The sequence below is a fragment of the Melopsittacus undulatus genome, chromosome 13, assembly GCF_012275295.1.
Source record: "Melopsittacus undulatus isolate bMelUnd1 chromosome 13, bMelUnd1.mat.Z, whole genome shotgun sequence".
Taxonomy (NCBI): Eukaryota; Metazoa; Chordata; class Aves; order Psittaciformes; family Psittaculidae; genus Melopsittacus; species Melopsittacus undulatus.
This window is the reverse complement of record NC_047539.1, coordinates 10506008-10525957: the sequence shown is the minus strand read 5'-3', so window position 1 is coordinate 10525957 and position 19950 is coordinate 10506008. Positions and strand designations below refer to the sequence as shown.

General features: G+C 57.5%; 2 protein-coding genes across 4 annotated transcripts; one reads left to right on the top strand and one right to left on the bottom strand.

Annotated features, from left to right (window-relative positions):
• The first annotated feature begins 359 nt into the window (after positions 1 to 359).
• POM121 (POM121 transmembrane nucleoporin) lies at positions 360 to 11734 on the top strand. 3 transcript variants are annotated; one of them, XR_004550207.1, is made up of 14 exons: positions 360 to 655; positions 728 to 907; positions 1137 to 1295; positions 3048 to 3128; positions 3415 to 3571; positions 4162 to 4250; positions 5064 to 5134; positions 5850 to 5974; positions 6362 to 6464; positions 6766 to 6927; positions 7257 to 8843; positions 9561 to 9689; positions 9893 to 10120; positions 11513 to 11734. XR_004550207.1 is itself a non-coding variant. In XM_034068693.1 (13 exons), the coding sequence occupies exons 1-13, from the start codon at positions 378 to 380 to the stop codon at positions 9985 to 9987; spliced, it is 3213 nt and encodes a 1070-aa protein (XP_033924584.1). In that variant the 5' UTR covers positions 360 to 377; the 3' UTR covers positions 9988 to 11734. The 3 variants fall into 3 exon arrangements, 2 of the variants coding, with proteins under 2 accessions (XP_033924584.1, XP_033924583.1); XM_034068693.1 differs by having other exon boundaries at positions 6769 to 6927; positions 9893 to 11734; XM_034068692.1 differs by having other exon boundaries at positions 9893 to 11734.
• Positions 11735 to 14254: 2520 nt separating this feature from the next.
• On the bottom strand, positions 14255 to 18120 carry TRIM50 (tripartite motif containing 50). The gene is made up of 6 exons (XM_005141724.2): positions 17716 to 18120; positions 16910 to 17005; positions 15859 to 16089; positions 15518 to 15540; positions 15135 to 15259; positions 14255 to 14862 (listed from the first exon to the last, which is right to left on the bottom strand). Exons 1-6 carry the CDS (start codon positions 18118 to 18120, stop codon positions 14255 to 14257), a joined length of 1488 nt encoding a protein of 495 aa, XP_005141781.2.
• Positions 18121 to 19950: the final 1830 nt, after the last annotated feature.

Here is a 19950-nt window from a genome sequence, read left to right as displayed (position 1 = left end):
CTCAAGGCCAGGTTGGACACAGGGGCTTGGAGCAGCTGCTCCAGTGGAAGGGGTCCCTGCCCATGGCAGGGGTTGGAGCTGGAGGAGCTTTAGGGTCCCTTTTGCTCCCGGCAGGGGAATCGTGTTCTGTGTGTCTGTCCCTGCCATGGTGCCTGCCCGGTAGGACACAGTATGGCTGTGGAAGCGGCTCTGGGGCAGGAGCACCCCACGCACGGCACCGGTCCGCGGGTGCACTGAGCACACCGGTGCCGCACACCCCCGTCCTCCAGGAGGTGGCGGGGCCTAGCCCCTCCCACCCCGCATTGGCCCCGCCCCCCCGCGCGCGGCTCCCGCGGTGCATTGCGGGCCGGCGGCCCTTACCGTGGCGCTCGGTAGGGATGGCGGTGCCGGGCCCGCACCGGGCCCGTTGGCTGCTGCCGCTGGCAGCGGCCGTCACCGTGGCGCTGGCCTGCCTGGTGCTGCAGGGCTCGCTGCTGGGCGCGGCGCTGGGCGCGGCCGGAGCCTGGTGTGCCATGCGGCCCGGCCCGCCCGCCTCACGCTGGCCCGCCCCGCACCCGCCCGCACGGCGCCCGTACGGCAAAGCTGCCGCTAACGGAGGCCCGGCCGCTGGCGCCGTCCGAGTTGAGAGCCCCGTGTCCCGTCGCTACTGCCTCGAGTGAGCGCGGGGGGAGCACGGGATCGGATCCTCCCGCCGCTAACGGTGGCGCTGACCGTTGTGTCCCCGCAGGGCCCCGCTGCCGACCGTGCGCCGCCGGTACCCGCTGCCGCCGGACCGGAGCCCCGGGACTGTTTTCCTGCCGGTCCGCTGGGACAGTCAGATGCCCAGGGGCTCGCCATGGGCCCGGCGCCCAGCCCCTCTCCGCAGCCCCGTCACTGTGAAGGTTGCCGGCCTGGCTCACTCTCCTGCGTGAGTACGGGGAGGGGGGAACTTCACCTTGCTGGGACCGAACGGGGGGGATCCGGCCCTGGGCCCCTCGGCCCTGCAGCGGCTCCCCGTGGGCGACACCGACCCCCCGGGGGGGCTCCAGCAGGAGCCCGGACCCCTTTATGGAGGGAAAACCAGGCCCTGGTGGGGGATCTCGCTTTGTGGATCGCAGCTTGCCTCATGCCCTGTACTGCTTTGCTTTGATCCGCAGCTTGACCCAGCAAATCTTAGCTAGGAACTTCCAGGACAAAAGCAGCCCAGACCCCTGCGCCAAAGAGACCGTGCTCAGCGCCATCAAGGAGTGCAGGAAGAGGCCCTTGCAGCAGGAGGACAACCAGGCTTTGGGAAGTGATCATGACAACAAGAGGAGGTAATGAGTGTCCAGGTCACTGCAAGTGAGTTGGGAAGGTTTAAATGGGGCTAGTGCTTCAGTGGTGGCAAACGGGATGCGATCAGCAGTGGGAAAAATGCTGCTGGAAGTGAACTGCAGAGGGAAGCACAGCCCATCACCTGGGCCTCTGGGCTGCGTCGGGAAGTCCTCCTGGACTTAATTTTGCCTTTGAGATTAACTGGATGTGGTTTAGGTTTTGTCTGGGCAAGCCTGTGGGTCACATGTGTTTCCTTTCATTGCTGGGGATGGAAGAGTCTGGGGTATAGTTTGGGTAAGCCTGGTTGTGCTTGAGCTGGTGGGGGAAGTGGCTTCTGTCATCATAGAGATTCACAGACTGGGGAAATGCTGGGATGCCCTGCAGGCTCATCATCTCTATCCTTCAGTCAGCCCCAGGCTTCCAGGAGTTACAGGATTCCTGAGTCTTACTTCCCCAGGTGGAAGCAGTGCCCTTCAAGCAAGCCATGTGCTTCTTCTGTGTGCTGTAGCTAGCAAAAGGAGGTACAAACACAACGGTAAACAAGAAATACAGTCTTCTGCTTTTGTTAGTCCAGATCAGTGGCTTCCAGCTCTGAACTCAAAGTAATAAGGGCTCAGTGTCTTTCCCAGTGCTCTGGGAAGAATGAGGTGTAAATCCTGGGTGCTAAGGTGTGTGGAGCCTTTCTCTCTGCCCAGGCGTGTTGCTGCCTCACCATTCTCCCCTCCTGATTCTAATCCTTGTGGACATGAAGGCTGTTTACCTTGTGCTCCTTGTGTGCTGCAGCCGCCTGCCTGGGCTGGAGAAGGGGAACTGCAGGAGAAACTGCAGAAGAGTGCCCTGGGCAGTGCTTGGTGCATTGTCCTGCGTGCTGCACTGGGGCTGCTGTTAGAGGTGGCACAGAGAGCGCGGGGGGACGAGTGGTGGTTCACAGGACTCCTGCATGGCAGGGCCTGCCCTTCTCTGCCACTGCCGAGCTTCCCTCTGCCCTTGAAGCCCTGGCTTGGTGAATCTGCAGCCTGCAGGGGCCGAGCAGAACAGCAACAGGATGGGTGCACAGACAGCATAAGCTTGAGATTTCTTTATTTCATTTCTTTCAATGTGCCAATGCACAGCTCTGACACAAAATCTAGTTTTGAAGGCATTAATGTCTGGCAAGCATGCGGAATGATTTTAGGCAAGAAATCCTGCAAGCTTTGAGGGCAGAAGGAAGCCAAAGTCACCTGGAGAGCTCAGGATCAGCCATGTGCTGGGACCAGCATGCTCGGAGCTCCAGGGAAGCACTTGGGCTAAGTGACAAGGCAGATCATGCACCTCCAGCCCAGCTTCACACCAGGTTTGCTGTAGGTCTTTTAGACTTCAGCTCTAGACTGACTCATGGTAGGAAGGGGATCAACTTCTTACATCCGGCATTCTGGGGCACTGGTTAGGAAGAGGGCAGACATACAAGTTTCAGAGGTCAGATCTGTTCCAGAAATAAGCTATTTGCTCTCTCTGAAATATTTTGTCTTCAAATAATGTATTTGACCAGCAGGCAGCCGGTGCTTGGGAGGAGGCAGTTTGGGTGGGAGGCAGTGAGGACAGGACAAGGTGGAAAAAGAACCTGCAGAAGGATGCAGCTGGGGGAAAACTCTGTCCTGGGTATGAGTGGCAGGAGAAAAGCAAGGTTTGTGCTTTCCAGTGCTGAGTCTGCCTGGAAAAGAGTCCTCTCCCTGGGCTGGGAGCCCTCCATGCTACCACTGCCCTCTCTCCCCCAGGCGCTGTGGCGGCAGTGAAAGTGGGCAGTTGGCTATAAAGACACCAGAAGCAAACGGTGCCCCTGCTTCTCTCGTACCAAAGTAAGTACTTCGGGGCAAAAGCAACTCTGAGTTGGGAGTGGGGAGTCCAAAAGCCTGTGGGTTTTGGGAAGGGTGCTTGCCATTGTCTTGGGGAGCTCATCATGAGAGCCTGTGGCCATGCCTGTGGCCTGTCACCCTGAGCACAGGCGGTGGCTCTAAATGCTGTGCTGCTGCTGAGGCTTGTTTCCAAGTCCTGCACTGTAAGGAGAAGTGGGATTGCTTTCCTCCACCCACCCTGCATTGAAAGGACCTGTGGGGAACTCATAAAATCTTTAACCTCCTCCAGGCCTGAGGCTATGAAGAGGGACCTTGACTCACACCACTCAGAGGAGTACTCAAAATCGAACTTCTCTTCTCCCAGCAAAACATACACTGCAGGCATCCCAGGTTCTGAGCGCAATGCCATCGCCAGCTCTTACAGCTCAAGCCGGGGACTCCCACAGGTAGGAAATGTCCTGCCTAAGGCAGCCCCAAAGCCCAGCGTGCAGCTCTTTTCCCCTCCCCGCTGTGCCCCGGCCAGGCTGCTGGGGGATACATCCAGAGAAAAAGGAAAGACAAAAGTTCTTTGCTGTGTGGACACCTTTTCAGCTGGAGGCAGCAGCATGTGTGGGAGCCCTGTGTTCCAGCTTTGATGTGGGTCTCCTCAGCACCTGCTGAGCTGGAATGGCCAATCGTGCCGTTACACGATGGCTTAGTTGTGGCTAATGGAGCTCTGCATCTGTGCAGAGAAAGGTTTTCTCCCAGGTGGATCAGCAGGAAAGGGTTTGCTCTGGCTGGACCAGCAGCATCTTTCCTCTCCGTCACCTCAACCATAAAGAGCCTGGGGGCCGCTTGCTCCCAGAATGGATTCAGTTTGGGATGCTCAGACTTTGCCCTCCGTGGACGTTCTGGAGAGGAGCTGAGCAGCGTTGAAGCAAGAGAGGCTCTGGCAGCCAGCACCTGGGAGATGGGATTTACTCTGTGGTGAAAAGGAGAATAGGAGGCTGTGTTCCTCTGAACCAAATCAGTTACTATTGGTCTCTCTGTGTTACAGGTGAAGAGAAGGTGTTTGAGTGTGTCCCCACAGTCCAGCACAGCATCCTCCTGCTGCGAGATGCCAGAGTGGCCTCTTAAGAAAGGAAGGTAACGTACTGCTTATCTGGCGAGTGCCTGCTTGTTGATGCCAGCTGGGAAGAAAGCAGTTACCTTTGCAGCCATCCCAGTGCCTAAGTCCTGCTCTCCAATGAAGCCATGACACTCCAGGCCCTGAGACACAGCTGCTGGGTCACCCAGCTGTGGGGAAGCCCTGTCGTGTCCATCAGCATTCCTGCAGCCTTGTTCCACTGTGGTCCTGGCAGCAGCACTGACCTGCACCATCCCTGCCCTGCTCCCCGGGTTAGAGCTTGAAGGGCTCAGATTGCTGCAGCGGTGATGTTGCTGTGTGGCATTGGCATGTCCTGGATCTGTCTGGTTGCCAAAATGCTGCAAAGAGGCGCCCCCCCCAGTTTTAACCATCTCCTCAAACGCAATTCATGGGAGCACCAGGAGGTCTGTAATGTAGTGCCTGCCTGGGCATGCAGGCCCTTGTTCTCCTCAGTCCTGGCTCAGAGAAGGACCTGATCTTGTCCTCCCTAAAAGCGACATAGCAGCTGCCCTGCTGACAGCGTGACTCCAAGCCAGGGCCTGTGAGGAGCAGCAGCTCCCACCCAGGATCCCCGGCTGCTGCCCTGAGCTGCACAAGCTGGAGCCATGGGGAGGGGAGCGGAGCAGCTCCTCTGCCTGGAGCCACGCTCAGGCTGCTGCGGTGACTCAAGGCTGTTGTCCTGAGCTCTGCTCTTTGGCAAAGACAGCAAAGAAACACAGCAGGGATGCTTGTGGGAGTCCTTGGCGTGTTGGGTCTCATCCTGCTCCCAGGGCACGGGGCAGACCCTAACTGGCTCTCTCCCGCTTGCGCAGGGAACGGGAGATGCGGCATTCCAAGACTTGCACTCCAGTAAAATTGGACAAGGCTGTGCAGATGGAGGAAGGTGAGTGTAGGTGGGCCCAGCTCTATACCACAGTTGACTGGGCCACTGGTGCGGACCAGCAGCAGGACATGAGGTAGCTCAGGTCTGCAGCTGGGGTGAGCTTGAGGTGTCCCCTGGAAAGGAGGAATGTGCTGGTCCTGAGGCCATGGCATTTCTGCTGGCCTCAGCGACTGCCCTAAAGGGTTTTTCTGATGCTAACTGAGGAGTGCTGACAGATAACCTGGGGGCTGGTCTGCAAGGGGGAACACCAGCTTCCATGCCAGCATGGTCCAGGTGCCAGCCTCAGAGCAAGATCTGCTGCAGTACAAGTAACACCTTGCTCAAATTCCAGGCTGAGTTCGTTCCAACACATCCTCAGCTAAAAGAGAACAGAAATTCTGTGTGCCCATCGTGGACAGGGTCCCGTGGCACAGTGCGAGATGTGGCCACATCTGACAGTTTGTGTGGTTTGTGGTTTGGGTGGGCAGCGGGCAAGGAGTGTCTGTGGAGGTGGGATGGAGCCCATGGAGCCCCAGGGGGCTCCTGTGACAGCTTCCCCATGGATCTCTTGTGACCAGCTGCTGCCCCAGGGCATCGCAGCCTTGTCTGTGGCTTAAGGCCATGTCCCTGCCTCTGCCCTCCAAGATGGGCATCCAGAGAGGAGGGAGAAGGGACCAGCCCTTTGTGCAGGCCAAACGCTCCTGCTGGGAGCTCTCCTGACTTGTCTCTTATGCAGCTGTGGAGAGGGCTGAGCAGAAGCGGCAGCAGTCCCCGAGCCCACCACCATCGCCGGGAAACGGAAGGCCACGCAAGAGGAGCATCTGCCTGCTGGTGCCTTGGGATAATGAACCACTGGTGCTGGTACGTCGCTGTCTTGCAGCCTCTTCTGCCCTCCTCTGGGGACAGAATGTGTCCAGTGCAATTTGTGCAGGGCTGGGGGCAGGCTGACCTGCTGCCTTGGGGCAGGAGCTCTCGTCCTTGGCTGGGTGGGAAGTGATGCTCTCCCTTGCCCAGTGTGTGGTGGCTGTGCGTGACTGTGCTGCCCGCTGCTGGAGCAGGTACTGGCTGGGCAGGGGTGCTGTGCTCTCTACACCAAGACGGGCCAAAACAAATGGGAACCAGAGCTCTGCGGTGGCTGTGGCAGAACCACGGCTTCCCGGCTCTGGCACCAGCTGCTTCCACACGTCCTTCAGAGCGGCTCTGCCGGCTTCCCTGGGAAGGAACTAAACTCCTGCTCTCTCTTGGCAGCCCCCTGGGCCTGACCCCGGCTACCCCATCACAGAGGAGATCATAGAGGAGGAGAGGAAGGCAGCGCAGCAGCGGTTGCACCGACTGCTGGGGCAAAAGGAGGGTAAGGGCAGAGTGGGAATGTAAAGGGCATGGCAAGGAGGAGGCAGCCATGGCGGGGGCTGCCAGGGCAGGGGGGTGTCTGTGCAGTGAAGGCTGAGGAAGCTCCTGGGCCGGTGCTGCCTGGTCCTCGGCTCAGAAACTCCTTGAGCCTGGTGAAGGCTTGGGCAGGAGACCTCGTGCCCCGCAGTGCCCAGGGTGATGCGCAGGGTTCCCCAGGGCCGGAGCTGTTCATGCTGGGAGGCTCTGCTAAGGGACAGTCCCATCCAGCAAGTTGGGGGTCCTGATTTCGTGCTCCTTCCCAGCAGATGAGGTCCCCAGCACCACTGCAGAGGGTATGCCCATGTCTGGGCCGCTGGCTTGCACCGTGACCTCCCCATGGGCTGCTCCTGCCCCAGCTGGCACCAGCTCACTCCCGGACAGCCTGAATCGGACGCAGAGCAGTGCGGCTGCGCCCATGCTGGCAGGTAAGGAGGAGGAGGAGGGTCAACAGAGCGGCCTTTGGAAGAGCAGGAGAGGCGCAGTGGGAGCTGTGCGCTGCTTCTGTGGGAGGCGGGGGGCAAAGCTCCCTGTTCAAATGCTCTGTGGGCAGCAGGGCTGGCAGGTGGGTCTTGAGGGGGCTTGTGTGGGGACACCAAGCCCATGGTCCTGTTGGGAGCCACAGTACGGGGGTGGGTCTGTGGCATGGGTGGGTGTTCCTCCAGAGCCTTTGCGGCATAGGTGTGGGTGCTTGGCAGAAGGGCCGTCTCTCTGTAGATGACCCCTGTCCCTAAATAAGTTCTCTTCTTGTTTGCAGACTCCACTGGAGCTGCAGTAGTGTCCCAGCCACTTTCATCAGCTGCCCAGCTGCCTGCTCCGGCTCTGTCACTGGAGCTGCGTTCTCTGCCTGCCACCTCTGCTGACACCAAGTCTGTGCTGAGCACATCTGCTCTGACTGTTCCTGGTGCCCCCAGCAGCACAGCAGCTCCTGCATTCACAGAGCTGGGCCAGACTCCCAGCAAGCCTCCCTCCTTCCCAAAACCAAGCATCCTTTTTGGGACGCCAGACACCACTCCCTCCAACCAGCTGGCAATGAATGCAGGCACTGCTGTGCCTACCACAACCCCTGTATTCAAACCCATCTTTGGGGAGAGCCCAGCCTCCTGTGCAGCTGTTGTCTCCACCACCGTCACCATGTCTGTGAGCTCAGGCCCTTCCTCAACACCCTCTACCACCACCATGTTCAAGCCCATCTTCGGCAGTGTCATCACAGCTTCATCTTCAGCAAACACCTCTCCTTTTGCCTTCCAACCACCCCTGCAGCCGGCCTCGGGTGCAGATCTGCCTGCGGCCTCCACAACAACCCTGGCAGGATTCACAGGTCTCCCTAACGTCATCTTCACCACGGCAGCTATGACAGCCACCACAGAGAGTTCCTTCACAGACGCCACCATCAAACCCGTCTTCAGCTTTGGTGTCAATGCACCCACCTCCACCGGCCCCACCACCAGCCTGACCATCACCACTGCCACAGCCACCAGCATGTCCCAGCCCTTCCAGTTTGGGAGTCCAGCCACCTCAGCTCCCAGCACAGAAATCAGCTTTGCCACCCCAGGGTCCGTGCTCCAGTTTGGAAAGCCAACACCAGCCACAGTCACTGCCACCACCACTATCCCAGGAGGCCCTGCCTTTGGCCAAGTGCCTACAAACTTGATGGCTCCTGCCACTACTGCAGGCTTTAGCATATTTGGTGGGACCACGCTGAGCTCTTCTACCCCAGCCACCACAAGCCAGGTGACACTGACATTTGGCTCCCCTGCTTCAGCTTTTGGCAGTTGTGCTGGCGCAGCTGCGAGCCAGCCAGCCACCAGCCAGCCTGCTGCTGGCCCCGCCAGCTTTGCCTCCACATTCAGCTTTGGAGCCCCTGCAGCCCAGTTGGCTGCTCAGCCAACATTCGGCAGCAGTGCTCAGCCAGCCTTTGGCCCAGCCAGCACCCAGAGCTCCTTCGGCACCAGCAGCACCCAGGCAGCATTTGGGAGCACCACATCGGTCTTCTCCTTTGGGACAGCCACCTCCACCACCGCCAGTTTTGGTTCCACCACCCAGACCACGAGCAGCAGCACCACTGGCTCCACCATCTTTGGCACCACCCCTTCTCCTTTCACCTTTGGGGTGACCACCCAGCCGGGACCCTCCACCAGTGCCTTCGGGGTGGGCACGCCAGCCCTGAGCAGCGGCTCCCCTGCTGCAGCTTTCAGCTTCGGGGCTGGGCAGAGCGGGGCAGCCCTGGCAGCAGCACCATTCGGCTCCTCCCTGGCACAGAGCGCGCTGGGTGCACAGAGTCAGAGCACGCCCTTCGCCTTCACCATGCCCAGCACCCCCAGCAGCAAGCCCGTGTTTGGAGGTGAGTCGGGGCGGACGGGGCTTCTGCGGGGCTGAAGGGCAGGCTTAGATTTAGGCAGCAGCTTTCCTGCCAGACCTGGCTGAGCTGCCTGGGCTCAGCAGCCCTGAGGGGCTGGTGCTGGGGCTGTGCAGAGCCTTGCTGTGTGAAGTGAAGGAGCTTCCTTCCCTCGCTGCCCCAGGGGATGGAGGGGAATCTGAAATGCGGCTCCTTGCCCCCTCTGGATGCACTGGATGCATCGGGTCCTGCGGGTGCTGAGCCAGGGCAGGTGCTGTGCAGGAGCCAAGGTCTTGCCAGTGCATAAAAGCTGGTTGGAACATCTTGGCAGGTACAAATGCTGCCAGACAGCAGTTGTAATCGATTCCTGCTCACTCTCTGAGGCTTTCCCTCCCACTTTGCATGCATCCTGGGCCAGCTCAGCTCCCAGAGAGCTGAAACCCCCATGCTGAGTAATTCCTTGATCTAGAAAGACAGAGGCCTTTGTTCCTGCCTGGTCTGCAAATCCTCCTGTGCTGCTCTGCTGGCAGGAAAGCTCAGGGATTACAAGAGCACCACTTCCTGCATTAAAAGGGCTTCTTGGGTGAAAAGGCTGATCTTGGGGACTGCGGTGCTCCAGCCCCCGGGGGCAGAGCTGTGCCTCCTGCGGGTGCTGCCAGCTCCCTAAAGCCAGGCTCTTCCTCCTTTGCTGACCCCAGCTGACGGTGGCATGTTGCTTTCCAGGAACTCCTGCACCCACTTTTGGGCAAAGCACACCTGTCCCAGGAGCAGTGGGGAGTGGAAGCAGCAGCCTTTCCTTCAGGACTCCCAGCACTCCTGCCTCGGGCTTCGGAGGAGTCGGCCCTTCCTTTGGTAGGGAGGGAGTTGGTGCTTGAGCCCCGAGGAGCTGAGGGGTCGTGTAGTCCCCTTGGGCTGGGGGATGGCGGAAGGGCCAGGCTGTGCTGTAGGAGCCGGCTGGGGCTCTGGGGATGTCAAACCTTCCATTCCCCCTGGGATAGGGATTGTGGCAGCTTGGAAGGTGGCTGCAGATACCTGAGCGACCTTTGTGCTTCCAGGTTCGTCCACCCCCACCTTCTCCATCGGGGCAGGATCCAAGGCCGGTGCTCGCCAGCGGCTGCAGGCACGGAGACAGCATACCCGCAAGAAATAATGGCCACTGCTGCTTGTCCCCCGCCCGAGGGGGCTCCAGTCCAGAGCAGCACCAAGGTGGGACCGGAGTGATGGGGCCAGGCTCCAGCTGTGCTGCCAGCAAGAGACTGTGTTGGGTGGCAGCGCCTGAGGTGGTGAGCCAAAAACTTGTTACTTGAACAGTTCCACAGCCAAGGCTGGGTGAACCTCTGTACATATCTGCAGTGTTTCCTTCCTGGCTTTCTTTTGCCATGTTTCATTAGGTGTAACCTTTTCCCGATGTGCTTCTCCTCACTGAGCACCCCCAGCCAGCCCCCACCGTGTGGCATGGCACAGCCCCATGGCTGCAGAGGGATGCTGTCTTCACCAGGTCCGAAACCTTTCCCCTGTTTGATCCCATGGCCTAGTGAACACACTCCCTCTGCAGGGCTCTACTTTGTTGCCCTCCCTGCAGCAGTGGAGCTGGGGTTAGTGTCAGCCTGGCCTGGGCCCCCAGGTGCCGTGGGTGACCAGCCCAGTCTCCACAGTAGGGTGATGGGTCCTCGTAGCCGAGGATGCGCCGCACCCTGGTACCTCAGCCACGGATGGGGATCTTTTCCTCCCCAGCCCTCACTGCTCCCACTGCCCCACTCGTGTAAAGCCCTTTCTTGTTTTGCTTATTTGTGCTCCCGTTCCCATGCGCTCATTGAATCAAGTTTGGAGGAAGAACTGATTGGTGTGTGTGGCGGCATGTTGGTTATGCCGGATTTGCTGTAGGGAGTTTTATTCTTTCAGGGAGCACCCGTCCCTCTTTCGGGGACATGTCCTGGCTAATTGGGTGTTGACAGCAGCAGCATTGCTGTGTGGCTGTTTGTGCTGGGGCTTGTCCCCATGCTGTGGGGACTGAAAGCAGCCAGGGCTGGGTGCTCCAGCCCTGGCAGTCTCTTCCCCTCCCCATGTTTGGGTGCTCTGGAGCCAGCTGGGGAGTCCAGAGCGGATGGGGATCCTCCCCACATCCAAATTGGTTTCCATCTGTGGCTCATCCCCACCCGTGTGGGGTTTCCAGCTCCCAGGAGCTGTGGTGCTGCCTCCTTGGGGCCGTTCAGTGGCAGAGGGGCAGAGACTGCCAGAACCAGGGGTCACCCAAGAGCTGCACCCCTGCCTGTGGTGGTCCCCACCACCTCCAGGAGGGCTTTGCTGCCAGGTCTTTATTCTCCTAGACGTGTGAGTGTGTGTGTCGGGTGGAGTCTAAATTACAGAAAACCAACAAATATTTAAATGTTTTTTAATGAAATAAAACTTTATTTTTATATTTAAGCTCAATTGCCTTTGAGTTCCTTCTAGCTTGGTTCAGTGAGAGCGCAGACCCTGGAGCACTGTTGGTAGTGTTCAGATGTGCTGGCCCCTGCCCAGCATGGCCCAAGGGACTTGGCTGTGCTGGGGAAAGGCAGCTTCATCCCGTGGACTCTGCTGCGCTCCCCAGCCTGTTACAGCATCTCCTTCCTTCTAAACTGGGATGTACATGGATGTGACTAAACAGGTTTTGTTTATTTTTGTTCTTCTCCAAGGATGAAGAGCATTCTGATGGTGAGGGGCTTTCTGGGCCACCAGGACCAAAGTGTGGGTTCTGACATTTCTGTTGAGCATTTTTACTGTTGTTCTATTATTCTAGAAACGTTCTGCTATTGTACTACTATCGTTTTGGTTTCCTCTTGTTTTACTGTGAATGTGCAATTTTTTCCCCCTTGCTTTTTATGTCCCCCATTTAAAATAAACAGACTGTGTTCACACCTGCTTGCCCATGTTTGATTCCTGGGCCAGAGGACATGGTGCTGCTTCACTGCACGTTCTGCTTGTGGGTACATACTCCCACTGTTGAACTACACCTGTGGCTTCAACAACACTTGTTCCTACTGTTATTACTAGTTATTTTCATGTCATTGTTTTCCTCCACTTTGCCTCTGCTTCAAGCAGTGGCAGTTTCCAGGCAAGGCTGCACAAACGTGCTGGGAAAGACCAGGGAGAGAGAGAAACTCAGCTCTGGATCGTCCCTACAGCTTCTCTGAAACCCCACATCAGGGTAAAGGTTTCTGGGACCAAACATGGGAAAAGACACCCTTAACCCAGCTGCGTTTCCCCATGATGGGAGGCTGTGCCACAGCTCAGGCAGGCAGCAGGGTGACAATCCCCACCAGCCCTGGCTGGGCACCACGCAGTCCTAAACCGGTTGTTTCACTCCTTTACCCGCTGCTTTTTCCTCTTGCTCTTCTTGGGAGCTGCTCCTGGCTCTGTTCCCTTGAGGGTGTCGGCAGCAGAGGCACGGAGGCAGCTCTCTGCCCCACGGAAGGCAGTGAGTCCTCGGCAGGGCCAGCAGGGGAAGGCATCCACCAGCCTGCAGTGTGGGACCAGGGTCAGGGCCCGCAGCCCCTGCCCTGCATCCCCCCAGTCAGGGGCTGCCCATTTACCCACTGGGATGCCGGGGTGGCTGGAAGGGAGCGCAGCCGTGACGGCAGTGCCGGTCACCCCACAACTGGAGATGCTTCCAGGCAGGAAGCCCCCAACACGCTGGGGCTGTTCCTCAGCGATGGGGGTGTTTCTGAGCTGTCCCTTCCAGCTTTGGCTGTGGTGAGGACAGCACAGAGAGGTGGCTGCAGCTCAGTGTGCCCCATGCAGCCCTTGTGCTGTGGCTCATGGCTTCATGGACTCAGAGGGTGGTGTGGTTTGGAAGGAACCTTTGAATGATACGTGGGAGGCTCCACAACTCCTTAAGGTTGTAAAGTAGGTGTGCTTTATTCAGCGCTGAGGCACAGGGAGGATTGCTCCTCCAAAAGCATGCACACTTTACCTTTCCCACTCAGTTTGTATATATTACATACAATGATTACACAAGCATGAGATTGTTTCACGCCTAATACATATGCAAAACCTATTCCCGTCTAGTATTATAATTAGTTTTCTGGCATTCATCCCATTGATGCGCTTGCACAGTGCCTCCTGGTGGTGGTCGTTAGGGAGTCGTGAGATTGAAGGCCTGTAGTTCCTCTTCATCACCGCGAGTAAGCTCTTGCTTTCATGCAGACTCAATAGGGTTTCGGCTCCTATCCGAACCTCAGGTTCGGTTCAAGCCGGTTTTATGTATCTTAAAGCAGAAACTTGTCAAGCTTGCAAATCTTGTCACTCTGGTTATCTCTTGTTCCTTTTCTTTCCATGGATGCTATTTAAACAATGTCTTAACTGTTAAGTTCTGAATCTTATCTACCACAGTTCTGCCTAGCAGCTGTAAGTCCTACAATTCTGCTTCACCATTCTAGCAACTTTGACTTCTACGGTTCTGCTTCACCAAGCACAGTGACTCCTTAAGCAAGCAGGCACAAAGTTAACCTTTTATTCCCAGGTATCATGAAGCTCATCCTGTCCATCCACTCTGCCATGGGCAGGGATACCTTCCACAAATGAGGTTGCTCCAGTTTCAGGTCCTTCTCTCTGCTCATCATGTCCTGAGTTTATGGGAAAAACTTCACAGTTGAGCTTTAAGGTCCCTTCTAACCCAAACCAGTCTGTGATTCTGTCATTAAAGGACAGAGTGGCCATGGAAGGAAAGATTTCACCCCTGGGAAGCTTAGTGCTGTCCATGAGGATAAGGAATCACAGCATGGCATTTCCTGTGCCATGTGTTGGAAATGCTCTTGGCATTGTCTGGCATCACAGATAAATAACTTAAGTGAGACCAACACCAAGCACATGAGGACTGATACACAAGCAGCAATGCTGCAAACCGAGAGCTGCTTGGCAAAGTTTGGCTGTGCTCAGGAATCAGCAGAGCGGGTGCTGGTGCTGAGGAAAGGTGCCTCATGCCTGAACAGCTGGAGGATGCACATTTGGGTGCCCTGGTTGGTCTGGAACACAACATGTGCAAGAACATTCATAGAACCACTGAATGGTGTGGGTTGGAAGGAACCTTAAAGCTCATCTAGCGTTAAGGGATTGCTGCCTACTCTCTGACTGCTGTTGGTACCTCAGAGACATTACTCATGTAAGCCAACAAGCACCTCATTTAGCACAAACTCCATTTATTCAGAGGAAAGACACAGCAGCAAAGACCCTGGATGCTCATGGCTCACACTTCTCCGGCAGGCACCCCTGTCCATTGGGAGATTTCTGCAGGCCAGCCATGTTTTAGGGTTTGGGCTCAGCCTGTCAAAGTGGGGACAGGAATTCAGAGGTCAAGGCTGACATTTTATGCTGCTAAACATTACCTGCAGTACCACAGCTTCCATGTGAGCACACACAGCTTCATCCCACTGGCCAGGCTATGGCTTCGTGGGTTCCTCAGGGGCAGGATGGCTGTTCAGAGCCTGAGGGTGCCTGCTCGCAGTGGGCACAGGCAGGATGATGGGAGGGGAATAGGGCCCTCGCTCGGGCCAGCACAGGTCCACAATGGGGTAGAGCTGACCCTGGAACTCTGCCTGGAAGGTGTAGATGGGGCTGAGCTCATCAGGGTTGTCAGCATTGTAGAAGCTCAGCTCACCCTTCTCGTAGTGCAGGTAGATGCCGATGCGCTGGGGCCGGGTGGTCAGAGGCAGGGTAGCCCGTGGCAGGCTAAAGGCCTCGTAGACCTTCCCTTCCTTCAGACCAATGAGCCACACGCCGTTCTCAGGAGACTTGTTCAGCTTCCCTTTGCGGCTGACCGTGCCCTTGATGATGCCCACACGCCAGTGGTTCCTGGCACCCACGATCACCTCCCAGTAGTGCTGGCCACAAGAGAAGCCCTTGCAAGTGAGGATGCAATTGCTGGAGTCAAAACGCTTGGGGTTGCTGTCCCGGCGCTGGTAGAGGCCACACCGCACCATCGTGTCACCCTTGAGGAGCTCCAGGAGAGGATGTGCTGTCACTGGGTCCAGTTTCAGCGTCTCTGGAGCTGTAAGGAAAGCATGTGGGAGTCAGGCACCCCAGCAGGCAGGGGTCTGGCAGAGCACTGGCACAAGCTGGCACTGAACTGGAAGCAGCTGGAGCATTATGCCAAGACAGGCTGCTATTGGCACGAGACATGAGCAGCCACTGCTCCAGGAGGCAAGGAGCATGCAAGCAGCAGGTAGGACAGGCTGGGGCAGTGTGATGGTGGCTGGTCAGCCTGTCCCACACACCAGCAAGCTTGGGCACTGAGTGTGCTGCCAGGGGGGCAGGGGGTACCTGGAAGGACACGGCGGTGCAGGCGCTTCCACACAGTCATCTTGATGTCATCCTGGTGGAAGCATGGCTTAAAGGACACAGGGCTAAAGACGCCATCACCAGGGTGCAGGTTGAGGAGCTCTGACCTGGAAAGCCAATCGCAGCCAGGACACAGTGATGGGATGGTGTGTGACCCCCTCTCACCTGGCTGCTGTCTGAGAGAGCCACTGGTGTCTCACCAGCTGCTCTTGCCCTCTTCTGGGCTGAGCACATGGCTCTGGCTGTGACTGTCCATTGCAACAGCAGTGTCCATGCAAGGCTGCCCCAGAGCTGCTGAGGTGCTCACTGGCCTGGGGCCACTAGCCCTGCCATCCCCTTTGGTGCTGTTTGGTCCCACCACTCACCTGAACTGGGAGGAGCTGTATTTCTGGAAAACATAAAAGAAAGAGAATTGTTGGTGGACAGAACAGCACATCTTCTGCATGGTCACAGCTGCACAAGCCTCTGCCCTGGGCTGGAGAGGACAGGCCTCTCCTGTGGGAGAGCTACAGCCATTGCTTCCTGTGGAGGGCAGGTTTCCCCCAGTAGGGGAAGGCCTGACTGGACAGACAGCATCTCCATCTTGCTTCTGGTACTGTCCCAGTGATGTTTGGTGACGGTACCCACTGCCCAGGGCTCAGGGCAGTGGGCTGATAGCTGGAGAGCTCAGCAGACTGTCGCTGCCTTCACTAGCAAGTGCCCTCACCTGGATGAAACCGAGCTGACTTTCATTGCTGAGTGCCTCCAGAGAGCTCTGCATCTCCTTAAGCCTCTGCAGGGCGTCTGATGTCTGCTTGACCTGGGACTCAATAGAGGTGATGAGCTGCGTGGCCTTCCTCTCGATGCTGTCCAGGAAGGTGGCCTTCTCCTCATCAATGTACCTGTGCAGCTCCTGGAACTCCTTCCGGATCACCCACTTGAAGACATCTGCCTCGTTCTGCAGGGAGACAGCAAGCGGCAGTGCAGGACAGCCTCGCTCCATCCCCTTCACCTGCTTTGGAGTTTCAGAGGTGCTGCCAGCAATGTCAGTGTGTCCCAACTAAAGAGCAGCTCTGTACACATCCCCTGTCCTCAGCAGCTCACCCCTGCCTTACACCTCTGCTCTGAATCTCCCAGATTTTGATTTCCTGATGTCCTATCCAGCCTTGTCAGAGCCTTGAAGGAGTTCCTGGATTCCTCTGCTCTCAGGGAGCTCCCTGTGTCCTGGGCTAAGGGAGAGAAAATGAAGCTCTATTTCCATTTGGCTTCAGCCCTTCTAAGGAGCCCCATTGGGAAGCTTTAGTCTCTGAAGGGATGCTGGGAGGTCCCTTGGAGACAGCCACTGCGTGGGAAATGGACATGACACTAAAACAGGCATGAACTCAATGTGAAACCAGCTCATTGCTCTGACTGGGAAGCCTGCTCCAAGTGGGGTCCTTTTCACCTGTTTGTCTTCCCACCTCTAAGGACACTCAGTCAAACCAGCCTTCACCACTGCTCTGCTGGGATGTGCAGTGAGGGTAACATCACCCCTTCTGCAAACAGCCTGTGCCACCACATCACCCTTCCTGAAAACAGGGCTAGGGTTAATCCCAGAGTTTTGTGAGAAACAACCACAGGGAACAGCGTGGAACATAACCCGTCTGCTATCCCAGGGAAGGGTAAAGGGAAGGAGTACAGGAGGCAAGCTGGGAACAACCAGGAGCAGAGGCTGTTGCAGGGGCTGTGTGGGACACAAAGACTCAGGGACATGGGCTCCCTTGACACATGGCACTCACTGCGATGCGGCTTTTGTTGTTGATGAGCTTGCTGATGTGTTCATCCAGGTTCCTCTTGTACTGGTGGAGATTGGTCAGCAGCACAGACAGCTCCTCCTGGAAAAACAGCACCTCTGTAGGAGTGACCTCAGCATGGCCCAACTTGGGTGCTGCTTGTACCCTCACCAGGAGCACTGCCTCTGCCCCATTCCCAGCCCTCTATCTCACACCCCATGGTGGCTCTGCCAAGGGTGAGCAGGTGGCAAGTGGGTGGTGAGTAGCCACAAGCCAGCACCAGGCCAGCAGCACCTTCCTACCACTGGTGCTGGGAACCTGGCTGGGCAGGAGCACTTTTAGTGCCTTCTGCTCTTATCTCCCTCGTACCAAGAGTGGAGCGGACGGTGGCCCTGTGCCTTTTCATTCCTGGGGCTTCCACGTGATGCTGGGCAGGGGATGCCAGATGTTTACTCTGCCTGAGTCCCTGCCTCCCTGCTCTCCTTACCCCAGCCCTTATCTTCAGACTCTTTTTGATGGTGTTTATAAACAGCCTTGAAAGGCCCCACCGACACTCCCTGTCCCAAGCTCTGCCCACTGTGATGCAGCCACTGAAACTGTGGCTCCTCTCAGCCAGGGACATGCTTAGCCTGAGAAACAGCTGCCCCGAGGCCAGGGACCCTGCCCCACATCTGGCTGTGCCATGGGACTGTGCTCCCTGCATTGGCATCATTGCCAGTCTGTCTCTTGAAGGAGAGGGCACATTTGGCCAGCAAGCACTCCGGGTGCCCTAACCCCCAGCCCAGGAGACGCAGCCGGCTCTGCCTGCAGACCTTCATCTGGCAGTACGCAGTAGAGATGGGGGTGATCTTGTGCTGGCGGTGGTTGCCAATGGTGCCACACAGCCCACAGATCACCTCTTGGTCAGCCTCACAGAAGAGGCTGAGGGGGTTGTGGTGTGTTGGGCAGGACTCCGGGCTCGGCTCTGCCTCGCACAGGCTCTGCAATGCCTCGATGACACGGGCCAGTGTGACATTGGGTGACAAAGCACTGCAGTCCACCATCTGACGGCACACAGGGCACAGGAACTGCCTGTCCAGCTCCCCAGAGAGTGACACCACACAGGATTTGCAGTATGAATGCCCACACTGCAGCATCAGGGGCTCTTTGAAGACCTCCAAGCAGACGGGACAGAGCAGTTGGTCCTCCAGCTCATTGATGCTCATCCTCCGAGCCATCCTACCACCTTCCCACAGAGCAGCACAGACCTGGCCTGGGAAATATGGATGGGAGATCAGTCCTGTTCCAAGAGCGAGATAAGCAGAGGTGAGTGAAGATGCAGCCTAGCAGCTGGGGAAGGCGAAACAGAGATACCTCCACTCCACCAGTTGCAAACTCATCATTAGGCTCCCCCTCTGCTGTGCTCTGGAGGCACTGGTAGGTTACATAGTAGAGAAAAATTCTTCCCTGTGAGGGTGCTGAGGCGCTGGCACAGGGTGCCCAGAGCAGCTGTGGCTGCCCCATCCCTGGCAGTGCTCAAGGCCAGGTTGGACACAGGGGCTTGGAGCAGCTGCTCCAGTGGAAGGGGTCCCTGCCTGTGGCAGGGGTTGGAGCTGGAGGAGCTTTAAGGTCCCTTCCAACCCAAACCAGTCTGGGGTTCTATGATACAAAGCCTCAGACACAGCATGCAGCTGTGACTGCAACTCACCCCCATGAAACAGAGTGTGGTCTTTGGTCCCGACAGCGCTCCATGCCCTGGGCCAGCACCCCCAAGAGACACAAGCCCAAATCCCAGCCCCTCCCACCAGCCTGGGGCTGCCTGTGGCCCAGCCTGGTCCATAGCTCTAACACTGCAGCTCTGCCTCCCCTGCTGCTCCCAGAGCTCAGTATAACTGCCTGGATCCTTAGGCAAGCCAAGGACATGGCCTGAAGCTGAAGAAAAGAAACACACAGCCAGAGGCTCAGTAGCTTTCCCAAGGAAAGGAGAGGCTGCGACCTGAGCTTGGCTATTATCACACATGGCTATAGGAGCTTGGTGAATCAACAAAAGCCTGTGACCCGTGAGACACCATAAAACCCCATACGGGGAAAACAGCTTCAGCTGCTCCCTCTACTCACACATGCACACCCCAGAGACCCAAATAACAGCCTCCCACTCCCTGCACCACTCACGTGCCCTGCACGGCTTCCTCCTGGCTCTGGCTCGGTGCACTGAGCCCCACGGATGTCACTCGGCTTCCCAGTCCAGCTGAAGAGCTTGAGCTGGTTGGAGAGGCAGCTGGTGGGACCAGCAGGGTCCTGGTGGGACAGGAGCTGAGCCACTGCCCTCCTGCAGCCTCAGCCCGGCCGGGGATGTCCCTGCTCACTGGGGAGAGCCCAGGCAGCCTCGTGTCCCCTCTCCCAGCCCCAGGGAGGGCTGCCCTCCGCCCCTGGCACGCAGCTATGGGCACACACATCAGATGACTGGGCAGGCAGGAGCCTTGATAAGAGCTGGTGGTGTTTGCCTCCCGGAGCAGCCAGCCTGCCTGAGCCCAACCACGTCTCACTCCTGCGCACCGATGGGGACAGCAGAAACGTGTTCACTAAAACACTTTCTTATCAACTAAAGCTCATTTTCTGCTTGAAACACTTTTAATGTGTGGTGAAAAGCTTTGATTGTAGAAGGAAACCTCAAGTGCAGCTCCCCCAGTGCAGGGCAAGGCACTGTGCAAAAACTGGTTCCTCACACCATTATTCCTGGTTCACAGATGTGTCCGGCTTGCAGGCACTCTGGTGGGTCCCTCCTGGCATCACCCAGGGGAAGCTGGGGACAAGGAGCCCTTCTCAGCCAGGAATGCCCAGCTTGGGAGCAGGCTTTGTGATGGGGAACTGGAGACAACGGCTCAGCATTAGCCTGGGGCTTCTGATACAGGGGTGGCCAATGTACAGGGGGTAATACAGAGAATACATATAATACACCCTGAGGTGTGCATGCTTTGGAGCAGCGATCCCCATGCACCTCACCCCACCCACCCGCTCCGCCAGACCCAGCAGTGCCCCCCCCGACCCGCTGGGGGCCCTCGGGTACG

Bases quoted from the DNA above. Each gene is read 5' to 3' on its own strand.
- POM121 (XM_034068692.1), top strand. From the start codon at position 378: ATGGCGGTGCCGGGCCCGCACCGGGCCCGTTGGCTGCTGCCGCTGGCA. The intron at 908-1,136 runs GTGAGTACGGGG...TTTGATCCGCAG, and splicing joins GGCCTGGCTCACTCTCCTGC to CTTGACCCAGCAAATCTTAG. The intron at 5,135-5,849 runs GTGAGTGTAGGT...TCTCTTATGCAG, and splicing joins GGCTGTGCAGATGGAGGAAG to CTGTGGAGAGGGCTGAGCAG.
- TRIM50 (XM_005141724.2), bottom strand. From the start codon at position 18,120: ATGGCTCGGAGGATGAGCATCAATGAGCTGGAGGACCAACTGCTCTGT. The intron at 17,006-17,715 runs GTCTGCAGGCAG...CTGTTTTTCCAG, and splicing joins CTGCGTACTGCCAGATGAAG to GAGGAGCTGTCTGTGCTGCT. The intron at 16,090-16,909 runs GTGAGTGCCATG...GTCTCCCTGCAG, and splicing joins ACAACAAAAGCCGCATCGCA to AACGAGGCAGATGTCTTCAA.